The sequence below is a fragment of the Corticium candelabrum genome, chromosome 10 (genome assembly GCF_963422355.1).
Source record: "Corticium candelabrum chromosome 10, ooCorCand1.1, whole genome shotgun sequence".
NCBI classification, from domain to species: domain Eukaryota; kingdom Metazoa; phylum Porifera; class Homoscleromorpha; order Homosclerophorida; family Plakinidae; genus Corticium; species Corticium candelabrum.
In genome coordinates, this window is record NC_085094.1 from 6,157,625 (window position 1) to 6,180,269 (window position 22,645).

Sequence of the window (22,645 nt, forward strand, 5' to 3'; positions counted from 1 at the left end):
TATATATAGTCCTGCAAATATTATGTAATTGACACTCCACAAAATGTGTTATCTATATACATATATATCACTTGTGCATACTCATTTACATAGAGTTTGTTGACAAAATGTAAATTGATGTGTTAGAGTGTACTGAGTGTAGCAAATGAATGAAGACCTGCTTACGTCAGTATATAGAGAACTCTGTGGCTACGCACGCAAACTTCCTTCAGGCTTGTGCTGTAAAACGTGTACACACGCACGCACGCACACACACACACACACACACACATACACACACACACACACACACATACAGTGACACACACACACACACACACACACACACACACACACACACACACACACACACACACACACACACACACATACACACACACACACACACACACACACACACACACACACACACACACACACACACACATACACACACACACACACACACACACACACACACACACACACACACACAGAAGACACCACACACACACACACACACACACACACACACACACACACACACACACACACACACACACACACACACACACACACACACACACACACACACACACACACACACACACACACACACACACACAAGACGAGTCTATGAAGCCAACTCAACTCAACTCAACTCAACACAACTGTTACTCTAGCAAACCCACGCAACCCAACACAACACAACTGTTACTGTACCGTAAATTCCTGGCCACAGTTCATTACTTATTATAATCAATTAGCTTTTTAAAAACGTCCAAATCCATATTAGCAAGAGTGGCACTGTTCTTGTCTAAAGCCATCTAAAACATTACAACAATGCATGGTGTAATATAATACCTAGTTCTTGCTCAATTTGTGAGTTACCATTTCAGTTGACACTATGCCAAATTGCAAGAGTTCTTCTTCTTGATACGCGTACGGCAGCTAAATTAGCAAACGTCTCACTTGATGAATGTGGACACCAAATCTAGATCTAGAACAACAAAGCTTGCGCACCAAATCGTAGTACATCTGCTGACGTCTAGGTAGGTTGTAGAGTGCGTTCTAGAACGGTCAGTAACAATTATTCGTTACTTGAAGTGCCCATAATGTGTTAATATAATTGATCACTTTTGATTGTCGTGGTGGCGACGTGCTCGTGCTACTAAACGCAAAAACAAAGAATGAGTCTAGGCACAATGTGTACGACCAATGTCCAAGCTAATGTGCTTGTTTAGTGGTTGTGTATATACCTAGGTAGGACTCAAGTCACTACGAGTCGAGCGACTGCTCGCACAATGTAGGCATCCGAGACAAAGACGTCTAGTAACTATAGACAAAGTGCGTGGTTTGCAATGCTGCGATTGTTTGCGACAAAGCAAAATCGTAGCAGTACTAGTGTAGCGGCGATACGTTCGGAATTCTATCGAAATTCGCTTTCTGCTGTCGCAGTTTCAAGAGCTCAAACGCGGCGTACAATGTGCCGCTTTCGGCACGCGATCACAATTAACTAAAACAACGTGCATACTCTAGAAAGAGCTTACGGATTTACGAAAGTGCAAAAAACAGTTGCGAACAGTTTAATCTCACCTGTACGTGTGGATCGAAGCCATCGCGTGTCTCGCCGACCTCATCCGGGTAAAACATATTATTTCGCAATGTGTTTTGTTGCTAGACATGAAGTGACGTTGGTAAAGCATAGCTTCAGCAGTGAAAGTTGGCGATAGCATTGCAAGCCGTCCAACCTGCAGAGCAAGGTGACCCTAGAGTGCTTGACAAGTACCACTCGACACCACCGAACGAACAGTCTAGGCTATCTGCAAGTAAAAACGCTCGGCTTCTCTATGCAGACGAATGTCAGCAACGTATTCGTCGATGTTTGATGAAAAGCGCAGTACCACGTGTAAACACACTTCAGGAAACGGTCGCCCAGGCCCCGTGAGTTGATTCTTTCGTCGCCTAGAGGTAGAGAGCGAAATCCGAGTGTCTTTGAGCATGACCTCAACACACGCAGTGGACCGGAGAGAGGCAGCTGCCTAGTTTCTGGAGATACGATGTCTGAAGTGATGAGTGACGTCAGTTGCCCGAACTTGCCCAGGTAGCGCGGAAAGGTCCGTACAGCGAGGGCCTTTGTAACAACCAGAGCCGTACAGTAACAAACTCTATACGTAGGCAAGCCCATACAGTGTACAACCTCTCTAGATTAGCAGTAAAAGTGTTTACGAATCATTTCTAATAACGAGTTTTTCTACTGTTACAAACTACTGCTAGAATCGTTGTATAGGTGCGTAGTGAGGTTATTGGCTCGGGGCACGTGGATGCTCGCAATTCATTAATATTCTACTCAAATATTGGCTTGTCATTTGAGTGTAGTTGCTTCTACCGACTCTCTAACCAACTAAGCTATAGCACCAAACACGGACAGACGGACAGGCAGACAGACAGGCGGACTTGCTTGTTTGTTTTACAGTTTAGTGTGAGTGTACTAGTTTCAATGTATGAAGTATATGTATTAAGACAGACAGACAGACAGACAGACAGACAGACAGACAGACAGACAGACAGACAGAATCATGTAATGCTAAAGTTTTATCAAAGAAGATCAGCCGTCAAGTGAAGAACGTTGACAGACAGTCAGACACAAGTTGCTCTTTAATTATTTAGACAGGGACCTCTGTCCCTTTATGTAGTTACTAGTATGCAGTTGCTTTAGAAACATTTCAATTGACACAAGTAATTAGCGGTTATTGCTATTGCATTGTAGTTCATGTTTGAAAATATGTGTATTGACAGACAGACAGACAGACAGACAGACAGACAGACAAACAGACAGGTCAAACTACGCTTATTCATACTAACAGTGACCGTCTGCATGTACCCTACTGCTAAATTATTGTTGCCATCTAGACTGTACACTGTACTCGTATAGTCAATAAATAGACACTCAACAAACAGGAAGACACTTGCTGCATGCTGCATGTGCATGTGTATCATTTAGTATACAAATAAGCTAAAAAGTGTGAAAACGTTCCAAGCATTCCACACCACGTAAAATTTATGGGGCGTTAACTTAATGTTGTCATGGCAATGTGTGGGCGTGACACTTTAAATGAGCTGCTACTCGTCTGGATATGCTTGTTTTAGTAGAACGATATATGGTAGGTACAACAATTACATAAAGTGCCTACCACAGTTCTCACGTAGCCATAGCAATCTCTTACCTCTCCTGGCAAGTCAATAAGTAACATAAATTAAGGTCACCACTGCTGCAAAAACAAGTGCGTAGCTCCAATGCAACAAACAAAAACCGAGAGCCAAGCAATCCTGTTAAATAGACAGAGTGGCTAGCCCTCCCATCCTTCTCTCTATTGGATGAGAGGAGCTAGCTACACTGAACAGGTAGAGAACTGTGCACTTCCACTCCGAAAACCTTCTCACTGAACAAGAAACAGCAAGATGCCCATATTCCCACCATGTTCAACACAGTCCAAGAGGTATACATTGACAATGACTGAAATTAGTTGGAGACAAAACATTAGCAGAAATCAAAACACTTTTGACTTTGTTTATCACCTCAGTCCTGTGACCATGTCAAGACTAAAAGTCTAACCTGTGTCAGCCCTTTTGTCTCTCTACCACTAACCAATACAAAACGCACATAGAAAAAGCAAAAATGTATTGTAGCACTAAAATTTTGTATGCCAAATACGTATACCTCTATATCTATTGCTGGTCCCATACACATCAATCATTATAAGTGTAGTATATACATATTACAAAGATCAGCTAACAAATTCTCTAAACGTACCTACATGTCACTCAACCAGTCTGTAATTACCTCCACTGCGTCACTGCGTTCTGTTCTGAAAAGAGCGTCAAAAAGCCCTTGCAACGTGTTCCTGTTGTCGTCTAGAGATGGCAGTCGTGACAAGATGTAATGAGTTGGATATGCAAGTCGCTCCATCTCCCTTCTTTCTGCAGCATCAAGACCAAGAACGTGAGCAACATGACGCCAGTCATTTCCACGTGGTTCTTCAGGGTCGAGCAATTGCGCCAGCTTGTCAGCCACATTGTAGGGTAAGACAATTCGCCAAACACTGGTCACGTGGGACCGATAGGGAAGAGCATCATCCCGCTGCACAAACACAAAATCAAATACAACAAGACATAACAAAAAGCTCTCGTAATTTGTACAAAAACGTACATGTAATCCTACGGTTGCATGTATCTGTTGTTCATCGTGTTCCCCCACTTTTCCAATCTGTCCCACAAGTAGATTGACTGGCATCTCTTCTAGGATTGACTGCTCGACTGCCAACGTTAAACTTGCGAATGAAGCAGTTGACCCAAACCAAAAGTTGTCAAAAGGAACCACCTAAACAGATAAGCAAAAGTATTGTTAATAAGCAAAACAACTTGATAATCAATAGAAGTACCTTTTCCTTGTCTCCAATAAAGGAATAATTAACTGCACTTCCAACCAGTTTTACTATCAAATCAGATCCATTGCCAGACACAACTAGAGGAGTCCACGGACTACAAATGTAGTAGTAATCCTCACTCTGAATGAGTTCTACTCCCTGCCACACAAAACATTTTACATCTGATTTCAATGCAGTGTGTGTGTGTGTGTGTGTGTGTGTGTGTGTGTGTGTGTGTGTGTGTGTGTGTGTGTGTGTGTGTGTGTGTGTGTGTGTGTGTGTGTGTGTGTATGCACACGCAATAGCTCAGTTGGTTAGAGAGTCATCTTATGGAGTGATTACATCCGGGACCTTCCACGGTTGCAAGTTCAAGTCACAGTGATGGCGAGCTATCGCATAATTTCCTTGGGCAAGAAACTCACACACAATTGCCTCTCTTGACTCACGAGTATAAATGAGTACCTGGTCATTGACTGGGGTGGCAAAGGCCTCTAACTGCGACAAAGTCCATAAGCCACTGGGGTCCTGGTGGAGCTTCGGATGCCCACACCACAGTTGGCGTCGCAGTCGGTGCTCCTGTGAGCACCTGGCCAGGCTCCAGAAGATTGCTCAGCACGGCCCATAGCTTCTGCGTAGTGCACAAGAACCCAGCCATCTGGCTGGGAGCGTAACCATAATGAACGGCAGCTCCTTATCCATTTGCCATTTTGCCATTGTGTGTGTGTGTGTGTGTGTGTGTGTGTGTGTGTGTGTGTGTGTGCGTGTGTGTGTGTGTGTGCATGTGTGTGTGTGTGTGTGTGTGTGTGTGTGTGTGTGTGTGTGTGTGTGTGTGTGTGTGTGTGTGTGTGTGTGTGTGTGTGTGTGGTTTAAGTACCTTTTGAAATTCTGAAATATCAGGGGTACAGGCCACCACCAGATGAACAATTTTTGTGTCTCGATTTTTACGGTATGAACGAACTGAGTAGAACACAGCCAATGACACACGTTTCAATGGCACTTCCACACACCCGCCAACAATAGCAGCCCTTCCTATAAGTGCAAAAGCAGATGCATGGCGAGTATCAACTTGAAACAACTCAGAGCCTAGATGACAATCGTTCTTCTCATTGCTTCCAACACAAGGCCATCTCCACATTGCCAGTGACTTCCATTCTGGTTTCTGGCTTAGAAGACGATTGTTTTGAAGAAGTGTTATATTCCAGCCTCCAGAGTCGATAAGAGCACAATGAGGAACCTCCACCCTCAAAGATTGCTTGAATTCTCTTTGATCAGAACTCACGTAAACAATTGGACTCAGTAGAACTTCACCTTCTTCTAAACTGAGCACGTCTTCTCCTTGAACAGCTTCATAGTGTATTAGATGAGTTATGGAAGGCTCCACTGTAACATTAGGCCAGGACACCACAATAAACGAATCATCCGATGACATGCTGCCAGCATGGTTAGTAGCTATATCCTTGACAACTCTTGATAGCACCACACCGGCTCTTGAACTTTTCTCACTTGTCCATCTACAGTAGATCACACAATGATTACACATTTGTTATGCCAAGCGTGCACAAACACACAAACAAACACACACACACACACACACACACACACACACACACACACACACACTAACACACCACTACCACATACAAACCACATCTGAAACTACAACATACCTGATATTAAGGCTGGCTTCTGAGATTGCACATCTACTTGGCTCTTGAACTATCTCTATATCATCCTCAAGCGATGGCTGGAGATGTATTCCAAACAATGCACTAAATGTGACAAATGCTTTGGCTAAGCAGTACTGAACAGTTGACATTGATTTTTTCATTTCACGTAACTTCCTCAAAGTTAGATTAGACGGCAATGGTCCAACCCATTCGATAGGAGCCGAACTGGTTCTCCGTAATGTGGCTTGTGACCTTGCAACAGCTGGATGACGAACACTGATCACATCCCACTGCCTTGCAATCGATTCGTTAGCACTGGTACTAAATGTAGATGTTGAAGACATACTCATGATTGGCAAGTCACTTGTCCTCATACTGTCCTCATCCGTACAACTCCCTTCAACTCGATGAATATCATTTACAAGGGCTGGAGATATATTTTCACGCAATTCAGAGGTGACAAAACCATTTAAATGTGTATTGTCAGCTGCTGCTTCAAGAGCTGATGCATCTGTAGCAAGTGCAACAAGCTTGTTATCTTCCTCAATCACAGTTTCCTCCTCCTCCTCGTCCACACTTTCTAGTCGAACAGTCCTCCGTTTGTACACTGGGTCTACATCCTCACTCACGTTGTTTAACTGCTCTCCAGAAACAATATTTTCACTGATCTGATCCACTGTGTGCTCAGCAACTTCTTCAGCTTCTACCACAGACTTCTGCTGATCTGTCAATGTATGATTCTCATCGTCTTCACTCAGTGAACCACATGCATCGTCCAGATCATCGTCTGTGTATTCCGCATCATCATCAGTTGCCATCAGTGCTGGTACAACGTGTACACAACTATTAGAAAAGGAATCTGTGTTCACAGATGCATCAACATATTTAGTACCTTTGTCAGCTAGTTCTTGCTTAAGCTTCTTTCTTTCTTCCTTCACGTCTTCAAGTTCTTTGGCTTGTGATTCAATTACCATAACTGATTTTGCTTTTTCAGACTCTGCAGTTCGTACCTGTGAGAGCAGAGACCGAGTCAGCTCAACTGCAGCATCCCGTTCCCGTCGCAACACCAAGTTTTCATCCATCAGTGAAGTCATTTCACTTTCAAGAGCTTCACACTGATTCAGAGCATTCTGCATTTCGTTGTTAAGCCTGCTTAGTTGCTCTAGAACAATACTATCACCAGGTGATGGCAGCTCTTGAGAGTGTGAGTCTGTTTCATGCAACACTAGGTTGACAGAAGGTTTCCCACCACACTGCAAATATATACATTGCTACAAAAGCACAAACTATATGAAACACAAGCATAACAGCTCACCATTATCAGATTCTTCTTAGGTCCTCCATCAACTTCATTCATTACAGCCACCTTCTCTGAAAGAAGTCTGATCTCATACTGTGCCTCCATCACTTCCTAGGCGTCAAAGGCTGTGAACACACCCATCATCCTCATTGCATGTGTTCTCTAACCTTTGATTTACGTTGAAGAGCCGCCCTTTGACTACCAAGTAGATCTTCCAAATCTGCAATTCTAGATCAGATGAGAATGATCAGTAGTACACACCACATTGAGGTGACAGTGGAGTGATGTCTGAATGTGTGTAGGCGTTGCCACCTTACTTGTCTTTGTAATCTTCAATCTGATACTCAAAGCGCACATTCGCATCCTCCAGCTTGGAATTCATCACCATAGTTTCCATTAGTTTATTCTGATCTTCTTGCATATCATTCTGTTGCCAACATTCAGAAACTATGATGTGAACATTGAGAAACCATATCACTACATATCACTTGCCTCAGATAACACCTCACTGGCATCTGAGCATCCCTGGTTCAACCCATCATATTGATTCACACGACCCTGCTTGCTGGTGAGGAAAGCTCTAGGCTGAACAACAAGTAGAATACAGTAAAACTCGACAACAACGTGGGAATGCCTAACAACGCCCTTGGACATCCTCCAGAAATTTAATCGCATATAGGGTTCCATATCTAGCTCATGATAAAAAGCGGCAATCTCAAACTTAATAAGTCAATTAAGCTCGAGTTACTCAGTGACTTCACTAATCAATTCACTACAGCATATTGCAGGTCCAAAATACAGCAGTCTCAGGTATTCTAATTTTCGTAAGAAAGCAAATGTAACGTAAAATGAAAACCCATTTTGTGTTTAGTACACATAGGTACAGTAGTCTCCAACAGCATACAAAAATTTAAAGTCCTAACACCCTCTAGTCATGCAAATCAGTAGCAAAAAGAAACTGCACTGTGGCTTCAAGAAACTACCGTATCTTTTCACCTAACTAACTGTTTCCACTGTCTAAACAAAACACGCGTTCATTCACCACCCACATCCAGAATAGTAATGTTCACTAGTGTTTCAGTGGTTACTAAATATATTAATTAACAACACATGGTTTCCGCCTCTTTTTGTATGTCACCATTTGCAACAGCAGTCCTGCTTCCAGTCTGTTTCACAAACAGAATATACTGCGTTAGGTAATTAATTAATAAATATTAACAAAACAGTCAACGCTGCACATCCATTTTTTAACACGAACAATGCTTGAACAGACGAAATACATTTCTGTACCTGCCACAAACTCTTGCATCGTCTCAGTCGGCGTCCTTGTCGTCTGATATCTCGACGTTGCTCATGCATGGAATCGGCCTGGCCAACACACAGAGCTGCTAACACGAGCTGATAGAAACTCATCAGCTACTAACGATTCTCAGCAATTACCACCTAACAATTCTTAGAGGTGGACAAAGCAAGAACAGACATTGGCGTTCGTGTAGGGACCCGCCAACGCTCTACAGTTCCGGGAGCTTTGGAGACCCCAAACCTAGACAACACGTTGCACTGCTTACTCGTTTGACTATCTTTGTTATTGCTTGTCCTTCTGATGCCAACATCATTGACGGTCTACAGGAAATACCACTTCCGGGTGACAACACTTTTTACAGCATGTCTGAAAATGCATGCATACATGAGACTAGCGCACGCTAAGCAGTGCAACAAAAATAACAACACATACAAGACAACAAAAGAGCATGCGCAAACAACTTAGTGCTACTGTCGATTTGAAGCCTTGTTTAAATTCCTCAGTTCATTGCTTTCTACTCATTCTCATCCAGCAATTTCAACAGCGCATCTTCAACTTCCTTAATTCCACCAACACTCTTGTCTGTATCCGAATCGGTCTCTACATCAACAACCGTGTCTTTGGACTCTGTAGGAGTAGCAGCAGGAGCAGTTGCGCCTGAAAAGTACAAAATTACTAGACAGCAGAACTAGAGCATCTTAATGTGAAAACAATTACATTGTGGCTCCAGTGGCAGCTTCAAGCATCTCTTCCACTGATCGAGTGTCACTCTACCCGTCTTGTTACCACAGTTGTGGAAGAACCTTCGAGTGCATGCTTCAACCTCAGTTAGAGACTTGCGGAGTTCATGGATTTCAGATGTATTCAACAATCCATCAGCATCATCATCCAGCTAAACATCAGACAACAATAATTCAAACATAACTCAGCAGTCGAAACGATAATTAGATAAGAATTAATGATACACAATAAACCATATGATATCAATACAACAAGCAGTCTTTGTATCTCAATTGGAAGCAATACAGTTTAATGCAACAATTATAAATTTATTAATTTATAGTTAAATTAAAATATAAATAAAAAATAAAATATACAACAATTATAAATTTATTAATTTATAATTAAATTAAAATATAAATTAAAATAAATACAATAGTTATAAATTTATTAATTTATTAATTTATAATTAAATTAAAAAAAATTATAATTCAGCTATGAGCCTATAAGAAAAGGGACTTTGTAAAAGTCACGAGACTTGGCGAGTAGCGTACTCTAAACGTATAGGGCTAAACCGACTTCCGGTCTGGGGACTGTGTCTGTCTGGCTGGCTGGTTATGTCTGTCACGCTACAGGAATGTGCCACGCCTCCTTAGTGTGGCCCAATGACGAAGCATTAATTCCTTTATGTCGTACGTGGCAACCAGAGACAATAGACAAACAGCCAATCGTACGCGCGAAACTTCCTTGAGAGCGTTTTCCCACCAGAACAGTGTAATTCATGTTTGCGATTGCTAGGACCTGTCGGACATAAACAACAGAACTCACCTGTCTGCAACTGCTGACCCAAAATCGATCGCTTTCTTGGTTTTACGATACTTATACGGGAATCTAACATTATGTAACCAGTAGAGATTTTATGTCCCGTATATGGTAACTCTACTTGCGACTACTACGGACTTTGCGGTTACGCGAAACGACAGTCGCTATGTAGGATTTTAAAATACATTTTACAAGTAGCACGTCTAGAAAGAAAATAGCACGTATATTCATAATTCTTCGCAACAAACACTCCTCCTACCGTACATAGCCCGATATTCAGGACTTTGAAGGCTCATAGCTGTAGAAGCGAAGGTGTAAACACAGCTTCAATTATAGTAATATAATAATAATAATTTATTTTTATCACACATCAGATAACGATAATTCAAACATAACTCAGCAGTCAAAACGATAATTAGATAAGAATTAATGATACACAATAAACCATATGATATCAATACAACAAGCAGTCTTTGTATCTCAATTGGAAGCAGTACAGTTTAATGCAACAATTATAAATTTATTAATTTATAATTAAATTAAAATATAAATAAAAAATAAAATATAAAAAATAAAATACAACAATTATGAATTTATAAATTTATAAATTTATAATTAAGTTTAAAAAAAATTATAATTAATTGAGGTTTTTGTAATACTAAATTTCAGACACATAATCAAGGTAAACTTGATCATACTTCCATAAACTTGCTCTCGAGGCTCTCCTTGGCAAAGTTCCATCGCTCGCATTCGTCTGCAATCACGACTCTCTCGAATTCTCCTGTCAGCGATAGCTCCCTGTTGTGGATGATCTCCATCCATTCCGTCAACCTGGAAGGAAATTGTTCAAACTTGTCTGTTGTACACGGATGCTCCGACTGACACGCTCCCTTGTAGTCGATGTGAGGGATCCTCGCTTTCGGGCGAGTTCTTAGCACCTTGCACACGTATCTGTGGAATTCGCATTCGTTCTCGAATGTCTGATTTCTGTTGGTGCAAAGAAGGGCCACGCTATCTCGATCGCATTGAGGAGGACACACACATTCGCCAACATCGTTGCAAACTTGATAGAAGCGACACTTACCAGCGCATAGGTTAGCCTGTGTTGCAACACAAACGAGTTTTAACGTCACTATATCCACAACTCGTCACGCAGCTATTGTCTGCAAGTGCGTAATTCTAATTACATTAGCCAGACGCTCGTTTGCACTCCGATCAACAAAACTCAAGCAGATTTTCAACTTGCAACAAGACGCTACTTTAAAGTAGGAAGACCATGCACATGCAGCCATTTTTGTAATGAGCAAGGCGCAAACACTTCAGTGACTTGTCCTGTCTCAAGAAATTCTACAGTACAACATACCGTCACTCCATAGCTGCTGACGACTAGCGCTACAAGACCGATAGACAGTAACGTCAACATTCAAGTCGACAGTTGCAACCAGAAGCTAGGCAGATCGATGTGTGGGATCTAGCAAGCACCCCGGCAATCCCGGATAAACCATCACGTGATGTGTGAAGCGCGTGCGTGTGTGTGTGTGTGTGTGTACGTACGCACGCACGCACGCGCGTGTGTGGTGTGTGTGTGTACGTGAGTGTGTGTGGTGTGTGTGTGTGTGTGTGTGTGTGTGTGTGTGTGTGTGTGTGTGTGTGTGTGTGCGTGCGTGTGTGTCACCAAAAAATTGCTCACATCACACTACCCATGTTTGTAACTCTACTGCAACTCTACTGTGAAAACGCCTAGAGTTCCTCATGTAGATGAGGTTTGCAAACAGCAGGAGTAACAAAGTCCATAGCGTACTCACACCTGTTAGGCTCAGATGCTGACACCAACTCATTGGTGACACCGCATTTCAGTGTAATCTGTCAGGAAAACAAGAACACACATACAAAAACACAACCACAACATGATGGCAGACAGACAGACAGACAGACAGACAGACGGGCGGGCAGGCGGACAGGCAGACAGGCAGACAGGCAGGCAGGCAGGCAGGCAGGCAGGCAGGCAGGCAGGCAGGCAGGCAGGCAGGCAGGCAGGCAGGCAGGCAGGCAGGCAGTTGGATGGGTACACAATGTAGGTAAGCAAGCAGATGTTCGTTGCTCCCACGCTAGAAGCATGGGTGCCTTACCTGCATGCACTATACAAACCATAACTAACCTTTGCTTGTCTATCAGGACCATTCCAACACTTCTCGCCACCTGTGTACGACATTCTGCTGTACTTGTCTCCACCATCTCCTGAGAATTCTCCCCAGTTCCTAAACAAAGAAAGTCTCGCAATTGCATAACAATGAACAGATTTCTAATACCCAAGCAGGGTCTCCCTCCCTCCGTGTTTTGGCTTCTGAGTTACTTTGTCAAATGGGCAAAGACTGTATGTGTATCTGTAGTGTACAGAACAGTTGTATGTCAGACTTAGACGAAGCAAATACAGAAGTGTGTGACTGCCTACTCTCGATCTGTAAAATCATAGCAATGGCCCTGTAGAGGGTAATACTCCTCATCTGGTCCAAGATCCAATTGAAGGTCTTTGTCTATGTTGCTACACAATTTGTTAATACATAGCAATAAGATATGAATAATGTGAACTGCATACTATGAACCTACTTCATCTCATCTTTCTTGCCAGAATGTCTCTCAGACACTGTGCGAAACTCTGCAGCAGCATTGTCAGCAGCTGATCAGACAAACAACAGTAAACACAACAAGCAAGACTAGAACACTTTCGTGTGTGTGTGTGTGTGTGTGTGTGTGTGTGTGTGTGTGTGTGTGTGTGTGCATGTGTGTGTGTGTGTGTGTGTGTGTGTGTGTGTGTGTGTGTGTGTGTGTGTGTGTGTGTGTGTGTGTGTGTGTGTGTGTGTGTGTGCAAATCTTATATTCCCATCTTGGACACAATATCACGGTCGCTACTGTGTGTCATTTTTAGTAGGTAAACTACTTCATTCATAACCTTTTCTGCTACAAGTCCCCGATAATGCGTGGTATATGCACAAAGTTATACGTATACGAGTTTATGAGTACAGAACTTGCTACTGCATTCAGAGTTTCATAAAAAAGCTGAGCTTTACCCAGCATCAACAGCACACACAAGTAAAATGTCTAAAACTTGTCTATACACACACAAGGTACTTACTTTCAATAAGTAATTTAGTCTGGTCGTCAAACTCTGGCATGCCCTCCAGATCTATTGCATATCCATGTCAATGCCAATATTTCATCCTCATAGCAGGCATTACCTGGTTCAACAAGTGGCTTTTCGTCAGCGGGTTCCTCGTCGTCGTCTTCATCATCATCATCTTCATCGTCCTCATCAGTGTCGTCCCCATCGCCAAGCTCATCAATAGCGTTGTCAGTTTCCTCATCCCTCGTTTCAGTTGGTTCAGTTGGCGATTCTTCACTTGCTTCTGGTACTTTTATTTCTGGCATCCCAGCTGGTGGTACAAGAGTGCTTTCTTCCTATAAAAAGTTTGTATAGAACTAGCATTCAACATTACTATTGTATTAAAAATTTCAAGACATTACAAAAACCCAAAAATCATTAATTAACATAGAAACATAAAATTGTAAACTATGCTAAGACATCTAGCATGTGTACCAATCAGTAAAGTAACGACAGTACCATAAAGCCACTCAACTAAAACTCACTGCATGAACCACCTTCTGCAGGAACTAGTATAATAACAGTGTACATAATTGTTAATTACGTAATTAACAATTCCAACCAACTGGTTCGCTGACAACAATTCCTTGTAATTCTATACAACCTAACTTTGTCATTACTATCCATCACCTCTGTGGGCACCTCCGGTGCAGGTGGAAACACATCCTTGATAATGCTCCAACAAACAACAAAAAAGTTGTCCCTATTAACATCAGTAGTTTGATTCAAGTATTCCTGAATTATATAAAATATGACATGTCAATTGGTTGACAATCTACTAAAATTTCATGCAATATTCAACTTACTTGAGCTTCTTCAGGAGACACGACTCCATCTTTGTCCTTGTCAAATTCAAGCTTAGCTTGCATTTCAGCAATGCTCAGTCTAAAACGGATATCAGTGTGAACCAACACAAATTCATATGAAACATTAAGCACTAAAACAGTCACGTGCATCCAGCCTGTATGCTAACAACAGAATTACCATTATACTGCATGCCTTAGCCAGTGAGTTTTATCAAAAACGTCTGTGAAGATGTTCTAGGAACAAAGCAAGCGTGATGGTTTAACAGAGGCATTACAACAGCCAGAACAGCCATATGTTCATAATATCGTAGACAAAGTTATACGTTAATGCATGAAACAATTGCTGAATGATTAAACTAAAATAACTCTGGCAGGAAAATATTATGATCGCTTCATGTTACATCAATGATCCCTACACATATATTTCAACCTCACATTTGCTGCATGCTGGTAAACCCAAGTATACAAGCAACGTGGTAAACATATAACAACATGCAGCAAAATTCAACGTAATATTGTCTAAATTCACAGTATAGATCAACTACATGTGTACAAAGGCCTTACATTCCATCCTGATCTATGTCAAGTAGTTGAAAAGCTTCGTCAGCAGCGTCCTTGTCTTTCCTCTCTTTCTCAGCTGGAGAGCAAATCACGACTTCGAGAAACTGTTGCTAGTGAGACAACAAGTTCACCTTTCCACTGATTTATATGTTCCTGCTTTGCCGCTTCAGCTTTCTCTTCAGCCTCTTTCTTTATTGCTACATACAGACATTCACTTAGTGCAAACAGTGGGGACACTAATTGATTCACAAACAGAAAAAAGTTGATGCAGGAACTATACAAAAACACATAACACAAACAGACTAATGAAGTTGATCAATTTCGCTTGCATCCTTAAACGTTTACAAAGCAAACTTATTCCCATAAATTTCATAATGCAACAATGTAGAACACAAACACAACTATAAAAATCTTTCTTCCAGGCACACCATTACTGCAAACCTTCTTTGCAATGCAACTAAGATAATGATAATTGTAAATCAAGTTGTATACATCAATTTGTATAACACGTGATGGAAAAGCTGGCCCACTCACGTTTGCTGATTAAAAACTAAACCATCAATATAAATAGCATTCCAAACATAGTATGCCATAATTAACAAAGTACTGTAACTATTACAAAACCAACAATAGAAGTGCACATGTTGATTCTAACCTTCTAGTCTTGACATTTCGTCATTGATTTCTCTCAGTTCATTCTCAAGTTCACTCTTTCGGTTCTAAATATATTTCTTCCAATGAATAATAATTACTAAAGTAATCACTAAGGTAGCTATTAAGTAGCTACATGTAATACAAGATGCTCCCACCTTCCTATCCTCCTTCTTATCCTTGCCTGACTGGCTGTACTCTGACCTCATCTGATATCCCTTCACATTGAGAAACGTAAGTTTCCTAGCGTTTGGTCAATTATTACAACTTAGGCTACACCTGTTGTTGCTTTTCTAGATCTTTCTTCTTTTCTTCTCTGGCGACTGCTCCAAGCTCTCTAATAAATCATCAACTTCATTGCAATTATACCAATTGGTGAAACTGATGAAATTTGACTGACTTGCAGTTGTTATTGCATTTGGTTATGGTATTGCATTTGGTTGTTTCATCATATTCATCAGTTGTATCACAACAGTCTAACAAAATTCAATCAGCACGAAAATATCAATAACCACAACTCAAAATGCACTGCCTTATCCTGTTTAGTAGATATGCATAATGGTCCCCTGAAACCACGATTAACACACTTTGAGTTGACGGGCAACTGCTTAGATAACTGATTAGCAAACTCAGGTTCCTAGCTGTTCGATTCTATTGATCAATCATGTTTGCAGCTGTGTTGCTAATTTGGGTATAAATTTATGAAAAAATGCGTAAACAAGCAGGATTAATTAATTAACTGAAATACATACAACAATAATACAATAAATACCAACATTTATATGGTTGCACAAACAAGTGTGAAATTCACTAACAAAAATGACTGCATTCTTGAATAAAAATGTATTTATCTATCTAATAATGCCATGAAAAGCCTTTCAATTTTTAACAACTGCTAGTCACTATCCGATTACAGTCTAGTAAGTCTCTACATGCTCACCACACACGCCATCATTCACTTTGCTGGAGTGAATATACAGTGGCTTATGTCCAGCATTCGTGCAGTGAAAATAACCATTAGAACAAGCCGGCGTTCCTGAAACAAGTGCAAATAGTCTGAACACTCTGAACGCATTACAAAGTTGCTACACCAACCCGGCTCGTCAGACCCGTCCGGACAATCACAATAATCATCGTTTACTTCCGAAAATTCGATTGTTTTCGATCCATCGAAACAAGAAAACGGTCGAGACGGGTCGTAGAACGACGTCTCTGGAATAAAAAGTGGCAACATCGTCAAGCAGCTTGGGCACCCACGATGCCTCTGCTTCATTACTCGAAATCGCTACTCCTCTCGGTCTAGTATTTGAATCCACGCTACGAGTTAGAACCAAGCAAACGAGACACGTAACTACAAGACCACAAACACGAACAGCCGCCATCATTGACTAAACAAAAGTCGCGCCTTGCCTCGGATGTCATGCCTTGCATATTTACCTATTAATTAATTAATTTTAGACAATTAAGGCTCTCGCATTTACTTAGACTATTACCAAATTTTATATTACCAAAAATTTAGTATTTAAGTAACTTTACAAAGACAGCAAAATATACAAAATGTTTTTTACTTATATTGTGTAATGGCTGCCACGTGTCACTGACACAGTAAGGTTCAACTGTTACAGCAAATGGAGTCAACGTTTGTATGAACAACGCTAGATTGCTTAATTAATTAGTAATACAATTAACTGTAAAGCAGCAGTAGCTATCAATTACGCATAGAAATCAGTTTACAAAATATAGCTGAGCTGTACCTATCAAAGTACTCTCATGTCACACATCAATCATCTAAACAAAAATAATTACCAAAATATTCTCTTCATTCAGCGCATAATCGATGTAAAGTAAAAGACGATGTGCTATGCAGTCAAAGCAACGATCAACATCGACCTGTAACAGTCACCATCTATCGTGTCTGCCTGAGATCTGTAAACACAAATAGCAAGACGTTGATATCTCAGTTGCCAAGATAGTCATTTGATTAATTAACGTACTGCAGTTGAAAGAGTACCCAGCTTTCGAGGAGAAGTCGCACGACCTGTGACATGTAAGACAAGGACAGTCACAAACCATTCGAGAAAATTCAAAAAAATTAAAAGTAATGCAGTAAATGCTATAACCATGCACGATGACTAAGCTACAATCTCAATTTCATCTGTCTGTATGTATATCTATCTATTTACGTGCACCTTCCACCAATCAGAGAGAGCTAAATTATCCGTGATAAAAATTACTCCATGAATGCTTGTTGTGTAAATCACCTTTAACGTAACTGTTTGTTCTTCGAAAGTTGCTGTAGTCAATTGCAATTTGTCTACATGTTTACACAATAAAGTCAGATAGCATCTAGAGTACCACGGAACAATACAAAATTGCAAACCTTTTTGATCTTGAAGGATCAGGATCTATCTTTTTCATGGAAAGAATTTCATCTCCTACTGCCTGCAAACCAGGCGGAGTGCATGACACAACTGACCATACTCTATCCAACCCAGCTGCTTGAAATCCTTTCCCAGAGTGCTGAGCTACAGAACCCCTTGCCACAGTATCTACCCAATGACTTTGCTGTGATGCAGGAAACAGTCTACCTTCTGGTCCTGTTTGTCTTCTTCTCAGCAGTTTAGTAGAACGAAACATCATATGCTTAATAATGTATGGTGCTGTATGTCTTTGCGTTGTCTCACCAACCATCCACACAACATTACCATTACACATTTCTTTACTGACTGGCGAGCCAAGTCGATGCCTAAGTTCTGGTGTAATCACTTGTCTAAACTGATCTGTCTCAAGCATAACAGACTGGGTAGGAACGTATAACGAAGAAACAGAAACAGGAACATTTGATGACACGTCTTCAGCTACTTCATTAGTGGCCTTTTCATTATTAGCAAAGTCTTCTTTATTGACATCAACAGTCTGAGCAGCTGCATCTTCTACAGTTGACTCGTCAATCTCTAAATGTGCATGTTTTGATTCATCAGTTGTTTCAGAAGATTCAACTTTAGTTGAAGTAACATTCTTTTCGAGACCACCAATATCAGCCACCGAAGGGCCGGCACTGAGGAGAGCAACACTTTCAGTTTTATCCAGATCAAGTGCACTTTGCAGATCAACCTGGATAGTTTGCCTAGACTGTGCTGTTGAAAGAGCCTAAAATTTAAAGTCAATTTGTTATGACACATCATGTTGGAATACAGTCTCCTTACGCCTACATCTGCTGCATTTTCATTAATAGCTGCAGTGCTTCCAGTTGGAGAAGATGGTGGCGGACACGGATCTAGTAAAGCATTTTCGGCAGGCTTGGCTAGATACAACAGTATTCAATCTCACTCATTGCCACACTTCAACAAAAAAGCTGAGTACAGTACAGTCAAGAATACTAACTTGGGCTAACAGTGGACATAGCAGAGGAAGAAAGAGCACCCGACAACTGAGACTGTGTGAAGAGCAGTGTTTGTGATTCCCAAGCCTGTTTTGGTGAATTGCTAACAGCCAAAGAAAAATCACAAAATGCATTGAACTTAACGTACTCAGTGCATACGTGCCCTTTGTATTCCTGTCTATCAGTGCCCTTCAGTATTTCCTTCTATCTTTCAGTTAGCCTATCTATTAGCAACGTATATGCATGCTGTATGTCTGTGTGTATTTGTCCGTATTTCTGGTATTTTGTCTTTCTGTTTGTCTGTCTGTTTTCTTGCTTTCATGATCACATGTTTGTCAAGACATATGTTGTCCAACACCAGTACTATGTCAATTCAGATGGCAGCTAAATGGCCTGCATGCCTGCTAGTCCAACACATAGTAAAGGTACACACAATTGTTTCTAATGTATTGAAAGCATTATTTCTGTGTCTACTTTCTTTTACCTCTATTGTAACCAAAGTACACAAAATTGTAGCGTCATGTTTTTGACTCGACTGTTGAGTCATGTTTGTATGTCTCTTCGTCTGTTGATGTTATATCTGTCTACGTTCATAATCAAAACATCTCAAATTCTTACAGTATGGTAGATTGGCTAGTCGGTCTCCAAAAACCTGCTCCCTCCCAGATCAGCTTTTGAACATTAATATACAAGAAACTATCTTGATCACCTAATGAAGCTGCAGGAGCTACACAACAGAAACACATAAAACAACAGTACAACAGTACAGTAAACCCTGCCAAACACACAAGTAGCTCCACTCAGTCGCTGTACGACAGCAACTTTGGCATCAGGTAGAGCAACAACACGCCCGAGTTTCTACATTTTACACACCGACCAAATCATGTGACTGCAACTGATCTAGCCCATACACACGTACTTACCTCCTTACTCAGCAGCACATGATCTCCAAGAGCTGCAAATTTACACAACAAATCATAGCTTACTAAAAGGTGTAAAGCAGTTACAATGTCTACACGATTGCCTACCTGGCGAACGAGACATCATTCGTCTGCTCCTGTTATGTGTCTGTATGGCACTCATGCTACCACGAACAAGAGACGTGTTTCTTCCAGTACTAAACCAAAGTCCAGTCAATATTTGTAATCTGTAGAAACGTGATGTGGAGTACATACCTTGTGTTCAATGGAATATCTGAAGACGAGAAAGGTCTCCGTCTTGAAGAAACCTAAAACCCACAAAAATCATAAAATACAAAATAATTAAAAATTAAAAATATTACAATTCCACGCTGGCGCTTGATTGACCCTAATAAACACAATTAATTAAATAAAAAATGTGAGTAGATATAGTAACAAACAAACAGCCATTATACCAAATAATGCAGCACTGTCTTTCATCTCCTGCATTAGCAAGGTTGCAATTTGGTGTTGTATGACTGCCAATTCAACCTAAGAGACCAGAAGCATAATGTCTTGTTAATCACTAGTTGGTCTACTTTCCTATCTCATCTATTACCCCATCTCTCCACATAATAGAGTGAATTTTGGTCGGAATATCTGCATCTTGAGTAGCAGCATACAAAAGGTTCATGATGCCTGTAAAACACAGTGACAGCTATAGATCAGGACACTATTAATATGCAGAAACTGCATGCCTGGTTGTCTGTCTGCAGACGTGTAGAAAGAGGGAACAAGGCATAGCAGTTGTGTGATCTCGGATGCCAGAATACACTGGGCTTCAGGTGACCTACAACATCAAAACAACAATCTTTAGAATTGCATTGATTTAGATCATCATCTAGAATGTTGCAATCGGTAGGATGCAACTAAACAAACAACTGGCTGCATGCACGTGCGTGCACGCACGCGCGCACACACACACACACACACACACACACTTACATGTTCTTATTGATTTCTTTACTCGGTATTGAGTTCTTTTCAACAATTTTAGGAAGTAATCTTTTCATAATTGAAATAGCTTGAACAAGAGCATAGTACAGTCCAGTATAGACCCCACCATTCTATGTATATAATACAAAACAACACATCACATTACAAGCATGATGATAGTGTATAAAATAATGCATCCACCTTGCCAGCATCTTTGTCAATTGAAACTGCAGCTAGAAGTAGAGAAGCCGCCTTGCAACAATTAGTTGGTGAGAGACTGAGAAATTGAGAACATTCAACTGGCCTACAGTAAACGTGATATGGTAAGTAAACTACATAAACTACTGTGTTAAAATCGGCAGCTGAAACTAACAAGATGTAGACCTCAAGTCACAACCAATTAAGTCACCTACCACAAAACTGTTGTAGGTTTGTACAATGTCTGTCTGTTTAGTTGCCTATTTGTCTAACTGTCTGTACATCTAGCTGTCAGACATGTAATTTGATTTAAGTACAAACACACACACACACACACACACACACACACACACACACACACACACACACACACACACACACACACACACACAACTGCATGTGTAATAAGATTCATAAGAACCTTCTTCGTCCATAACCTAATCAACCCAATTACCTACCCAATTTGCATCAATCTGGCCACTTCCAGAGTTTCTTCAAGAAGATCAACAGGCAATGCATAAATCACAGAGGCCTGCACAAGACATACTTGCATTCACTCATTTAATTAATTGCATGAAAGGCAGTACAACAACCAACCACAAGAAGCAACAACAGCATGTTGCATTGCTCTGCGTGTCCGTTGTTTCTTGTTTCCAACATCATTTCAAATGAAGGAGGCGCAGTCACATCTTTACCCAACCTACACATACCGCAAAACACTTGAATTGATAGTTGGCAATGTCCTTCTAGTAAATGTATATGTAATAGCTGAATTTAATCCAACCTGTACCCGCAATAAAACTCGGGTAGCAATATATACATGTAAGAGTAATGCATATGCACAAATGCTGGTAGGATAACCGAGTGCAAGCATAAAATAAATTGCTAGGGCCGCACCGATAAAATTGTCTGATTGGGGTAACCCGCCTGCTTGTGTTTGGAGAGCCGCTGACTTTTTTCTTTATTTAAATGTGATTTCTGTTGGCCTGCATGGGCATATCCGTGTTTCAGGGAGCACTCGTTTGAGAGATGGCAAGATTCTTCTTGTGTCTGGCAACTGTAGTCTTCGTGAGGTGTTGCAGGAGGTTGGATTTGGCGATCGAGTGGACGATGTACTCAACGTGCGAACTGCCGACCCCAAACACTTCCTCCAAACAAGACGCTGAGTTAGATAATGATTTTAAAAATTAAAATAAAAAAATCCGCCTGCCTGTCTTTTTCCTGCTGCATGTTACCCCAATCAGACAATTTTTTGGTGCGGTCTAATGATATATCTATTTTCACTTACAATTGTGCGTGCTGTGCTTCCAGTATCATCTCCTGTTGGAGGCTATAGCCCATGTATAGAAGACGTCTCAGGTCAATGTCTGACACAAATATCAAATGTGTTGAAGTAGCAAAATTTTATCATTGCACACCCAGCCCAATATCGTTTTCTTGAAATTAGGCTGGTGAGACCATAACATACTGTACCTCTGTTGTGAACAGCATTTTGTGGAAATCGAGTCATCATATGAGTTGTCTGTAAATCATACAACCCGATTAAGAGTCGAGACTAACAATGACACATTAATACTACAATGTATATTGTAATAAAGACAGGTAACAAAATAGAGTGTAAAACAGGCATGTGAGTTATAGTGAACACGGATACAGAGCAGCAACCAAGCATTAGCATGCAAAATAGACTAACGCTCACTAGTGACAGGAGCATATCCAAGCTGTTTCCTTGAAGTAATATATCCTCATTGAACAGTTATAAACAAATGACAAA

General features: G+C 40.9%; 5 protein-coding genes across 6 annotated transcripts in view; all 5 read right to left on the reverse strand.

The window, feature by feature from the left end:
* Nucleotides 1–641: 641 nt before the first annotated feature.
* Nucleotides 642–1,673, reverse strand: LOC134185177 (uncharacterized). The gene is made up of 5 exons (XM_062652958.1): nucleotides 1,576–1,673; nucleotides 1,117–1,150; nucleotides 1,003–1,050; nucleotides 871–930; nucleotides 642–806 (listed from the first exon to the last, which is right to left on the reverse strand). The coding sequence occupies exons 1-5, from the start codon at nucleotides 1,662–1,664 to the stop codon at nucleotides 726–728; spliced, it is 312 nt and encodes a 103-aa protein (XP_062508942.1). The 5' UTR covers nucleotides 1,665–1,673; the 3' UTR covers nucleotides 642–725.
* A 1,971-nt stretch (nucleotides 1,674–3,644) lies between these two features.
* On the reverse strand, nucleotides 3,645–7,789 carry LOC134185696 (uncharacterized). Its single transcript, XM_062653554.1, has 9 exons — nucleotides 7,691–7,789; nucleotides 7,541–7,601; nucleotides 7,389–7,484; nucleotides 6,966–7,326; nucleotides 6,074–6,896; nucleotides 5,281–5,917; nucleotides 4,422–4,565; nucleotides 4,190–4,360; nucleotides 3,645–4,120 (listed from the first exon to the last, which is right to left on the reverse strand). Exons 1-9 carry the CDS (start codon nucleotides 7,768–7,770, stop codon nucleotides 3,794–3,796), a joined length of 2,700 nt encoding a protein of 899 aa, XP_062509538.1. The 5' UTR covers nucleotides 7,771–7,789; the 3' UTR covers nucleotides 3,645–3,793.
* Nucleotides 7,790–8,937: 1,148 nt separating this feature from the next.
* On the reverse strand, nucleotides 8,938–11,715 carry LOC134185698 (SPARC-like). Its single transcript, XM_062653556.1, has 4 exons — nucleotides 11,582–11,715; nucleotides 10,917–11,318; nucleotides 9,394–9,568; nucleotides 8,938–9,333 (listed from the first exon to the last, which is right to left on the reverse strand). Exons 1-4 carry the CDS (start codon nucleotides 11,639–11,641, stop codon nucleotides 9,191–9,193), a joined length of 780 nt encoding a protein of 259 aa, XP_062509540.1. The 5' UTR covers nucleotides 11,642–11,715; the 3' UTR covers nucleotides 8,938–9,190.
* Nucleotides 11,716–11,900: 185 nt separating this feature from the next.
* On the reverse strand, nucleotides 11,901–16,800 carry LOC134185610 (glucosidase 2 subunit beta-like). Its single transcript, XM_062653441.1, has 18 exons — nucleotides 16,673–16,800; nucleotides 16,492–16,608; nucleotides 16,337–16,432; nucleotides 15,797–15,872; nucleotides 15,676–15,733; nucleotides 15,555–15,614; nucleotides 15,401–15,464; nucleotides 14,877–14,942; nucleotides 14,749–14,821; nucleotides 14,185–14,263; nucleotides 14,009–14,113; nucleotides 13,455–13,674; nucleotides 13,352–13,402; nucleotides 12,826–12,895; nucleotides 12,671–12,760; nucleotides 12,528–12,602; nucleotides 12,377–12,476; nucleotides 11,901–12,081 (listed from the first exon to the last, which is right to left on the reverse strand). Exons 1-18 carry the CDS (start codon nucleotides 16,779–16,781, stop codon nucleotides 11,959–11,961), a joined length of 1,632 nt encoding a protein of 543 aa, XP_062509425.1. The 5' UTR covers nucleotides 16,782–16,800; the 3' UTR covers nucleotides 11,901–11,958.
* A 236-nt stretch (nucleotides 16,801–17,036) lies between these two features.
* The window catches only part of LOC134185596 (uncharacterized), an 8,764-nt gene continuing 3,155 nt past the window's right edge, over nucleotides 17,037–22,645 (reverse strand). The window contains exons 8-28 of one of the 2 annotated variants that reach the window (XM_062653419.1): nucleotides 22,345–22,393; nucleotides 22,160–22,238; nucleotides 21,469–21,571; nucleotides 21,330–21,403; nucleotides 20,875–20,977; nucleotides 20,683–20,804; nucleotides 20,436–20,527; nucleotides 20,297–20,376; nucleotides 20,154–20,229; nucleotides 20,061–20,086; nucleotides 19,954–20,006; nucleotides 19,807–19,895; nucleotides 19,702–19,733; nucleotides 19,567–19,636; nucleotides 19,397–19,505; nucleotides 18,781–18,881; nucleotides 18,603–18,700; nucleotides 17,777–18,546; nucleotides 17,658–17,710; nucleotides 17,391–17,434; nucleotides 17,037–17,322 (exon numbers count right to left, since the gene is read on the reverse strand). In XM_062653419.1, coding sequence (XP_062509403.1) covers nucleotides 17,296–17,322; nucleotides 17,391–17,434; nucleotides 17,658–17,710; nucleotides 17,777–18,546; nucleotides 18,603–18,700; nucleotides 18,781–18,881; nucleotides 19,397–19,505; nucleotides 19,567–19,636; nucleotides 19,702–19,733; nucleotides 19,807–19,895; nucleotides 19,954–20,006; nucleotides 20,061–20,086; nucleotides 20,154–20,229; nucleotides 20,297–20,376; nucleotides 20,436–20,527; nucleotides 20,683–20,804; nucleotides 20,875–20,977; nucleotides 21,330–21,403; nucleotides 21,469–21,571; nucleotides 22,160–22,238; nucleotides 22,345–22,393 — 2,250 coding nt within the window. In that variant the 3' untranslated portion in view covers nucleotides 17,037–17,295. The remainder of the gene's footprint in view (nucleotides 17,323–17,390; nucleotides 17,435–17,657; nucleotides 17,711–17,776; nucleotides 18,547–18,602; nucleotides 18,701–18,780; nucleotides 18,882–19,396; nucleotides 19,506–19,566; nucleotides 19,637–19,701; nucleotides 19,734–19,806; nucleotides 19,896–19,953; nucleotides 20,007–20,060; nucleotides 20,087–20,153; nucleotides 20,230–20,296; nucleotides 20,377–20,435; nucleotides 20,528–20,682; nucleotides 20,805–20,874; nucleotides 20,978–21,329; nucleotides 21,404–21,468; nucleotides 21,572–22,159; nucleotides 22,239–22,344; nucleotides 22,394–22,645) is intronic. The other variant, XM_062653420.1, reaches the window with a different exon arrangement.

What these genes read in the sequence shown, in the direction of transcription:
- LOC134185698 (XM_062653556.1), bottom strand. Translation starts at nt 11,641, where the DNA reads ATGTTGACGTTACTGTCTATCGGTCTTGTAGCGCTAGTCGTCAGCAGC. An exon ending in TCAGCAGCTATGGAGTGACG is followed by an intron (nt 11,319 to 11,581) that starts GTATGTTGTACT and finishes GTTGCAACACAG; the next exon opens with GCTAACCTATGCGCTGGTAA. An exon ending in TCGAGAGCAAGTTTATGGAA is followed by an intron (nt 9,569 to 10,916) that starts GTATGATCAAGT and finishes TCTGATGTTTAG; the next exon opens with CTGGATGATGATGCTGATGG.
- LOC134185696 (XM_062653554.1), bottom strand. Translation starts at nt 7,770, where the DNA reads ATGGAAACTATGGTGATGAATTCCAAGCTGGAGGATGCGAATGTGCGC. An exon ending in GCAAGAACTAGCTGACAAAG is followed by an intron (nt 6,897 to 6,965) that starts GTACTAAATATG and finishes ACGTTGTACCAG; the next exon opens with CACTGATGGCAACTGATGAT. An exon ending in GAAGCCAGCCTTAATATCAG is followed by an intron (nt 5,918 to 6,073) that starts GTATGTTGTAGT and finishes GATCTACTGTAG; the next exon opens with ATGGACAAGTGAGAAAAGTT.
- LOC134185177 (XM_062652958.1), bottom strand. Translation starts at nt 1,664, where the DNA reads ATGTCTAGCAACAAAACACATTGCGAAATAATATGTTTTACCCGGATG. An exon ending in GCTTCGATCCACACGTACAG is followed by an intron (nt 1,151 to 1,575) that starts GTGAGATTAAAC and finishes TTTTGCGTTTAG; the next exon opens with TAGCACGAGCACGTCGCCAC. An exon ending in AGCAGATGTACTACGATTTG is followed by an intron (nt 931 to 1,002) that starts GTGCGCAAGCTT and finishes TTGCTAATTTAG; the next exon opens with CTGCCGTACGCGTATCAAGA.
- LOC134185610 (XM_062653441.1), bottom strand. Translation starts at nt 16,781, where the DNA reads ATGATGGCGGCTGTTCGTGTTTGTGGTCTTGTAGTTACGTGTCTCGTT. An exon ending in CGAAATGTCAAGACTAGAAG is followed by an intron (nt 14,943 to 15,400) that starts GTTAGAATCAAC and finishes GTCTGTATGTAG; the next exon opens with CAATAAAGAAAGAGGCTGAA. An exon ending in TGTCTCCTGAAGAAGCTCAA is followed by an intron (nt 14,114 to 14,184) that starts GTAAGTTGAATA and finishes TATATAATTCAG; the next exon opens with GAATACTTGAATCAAACTAC.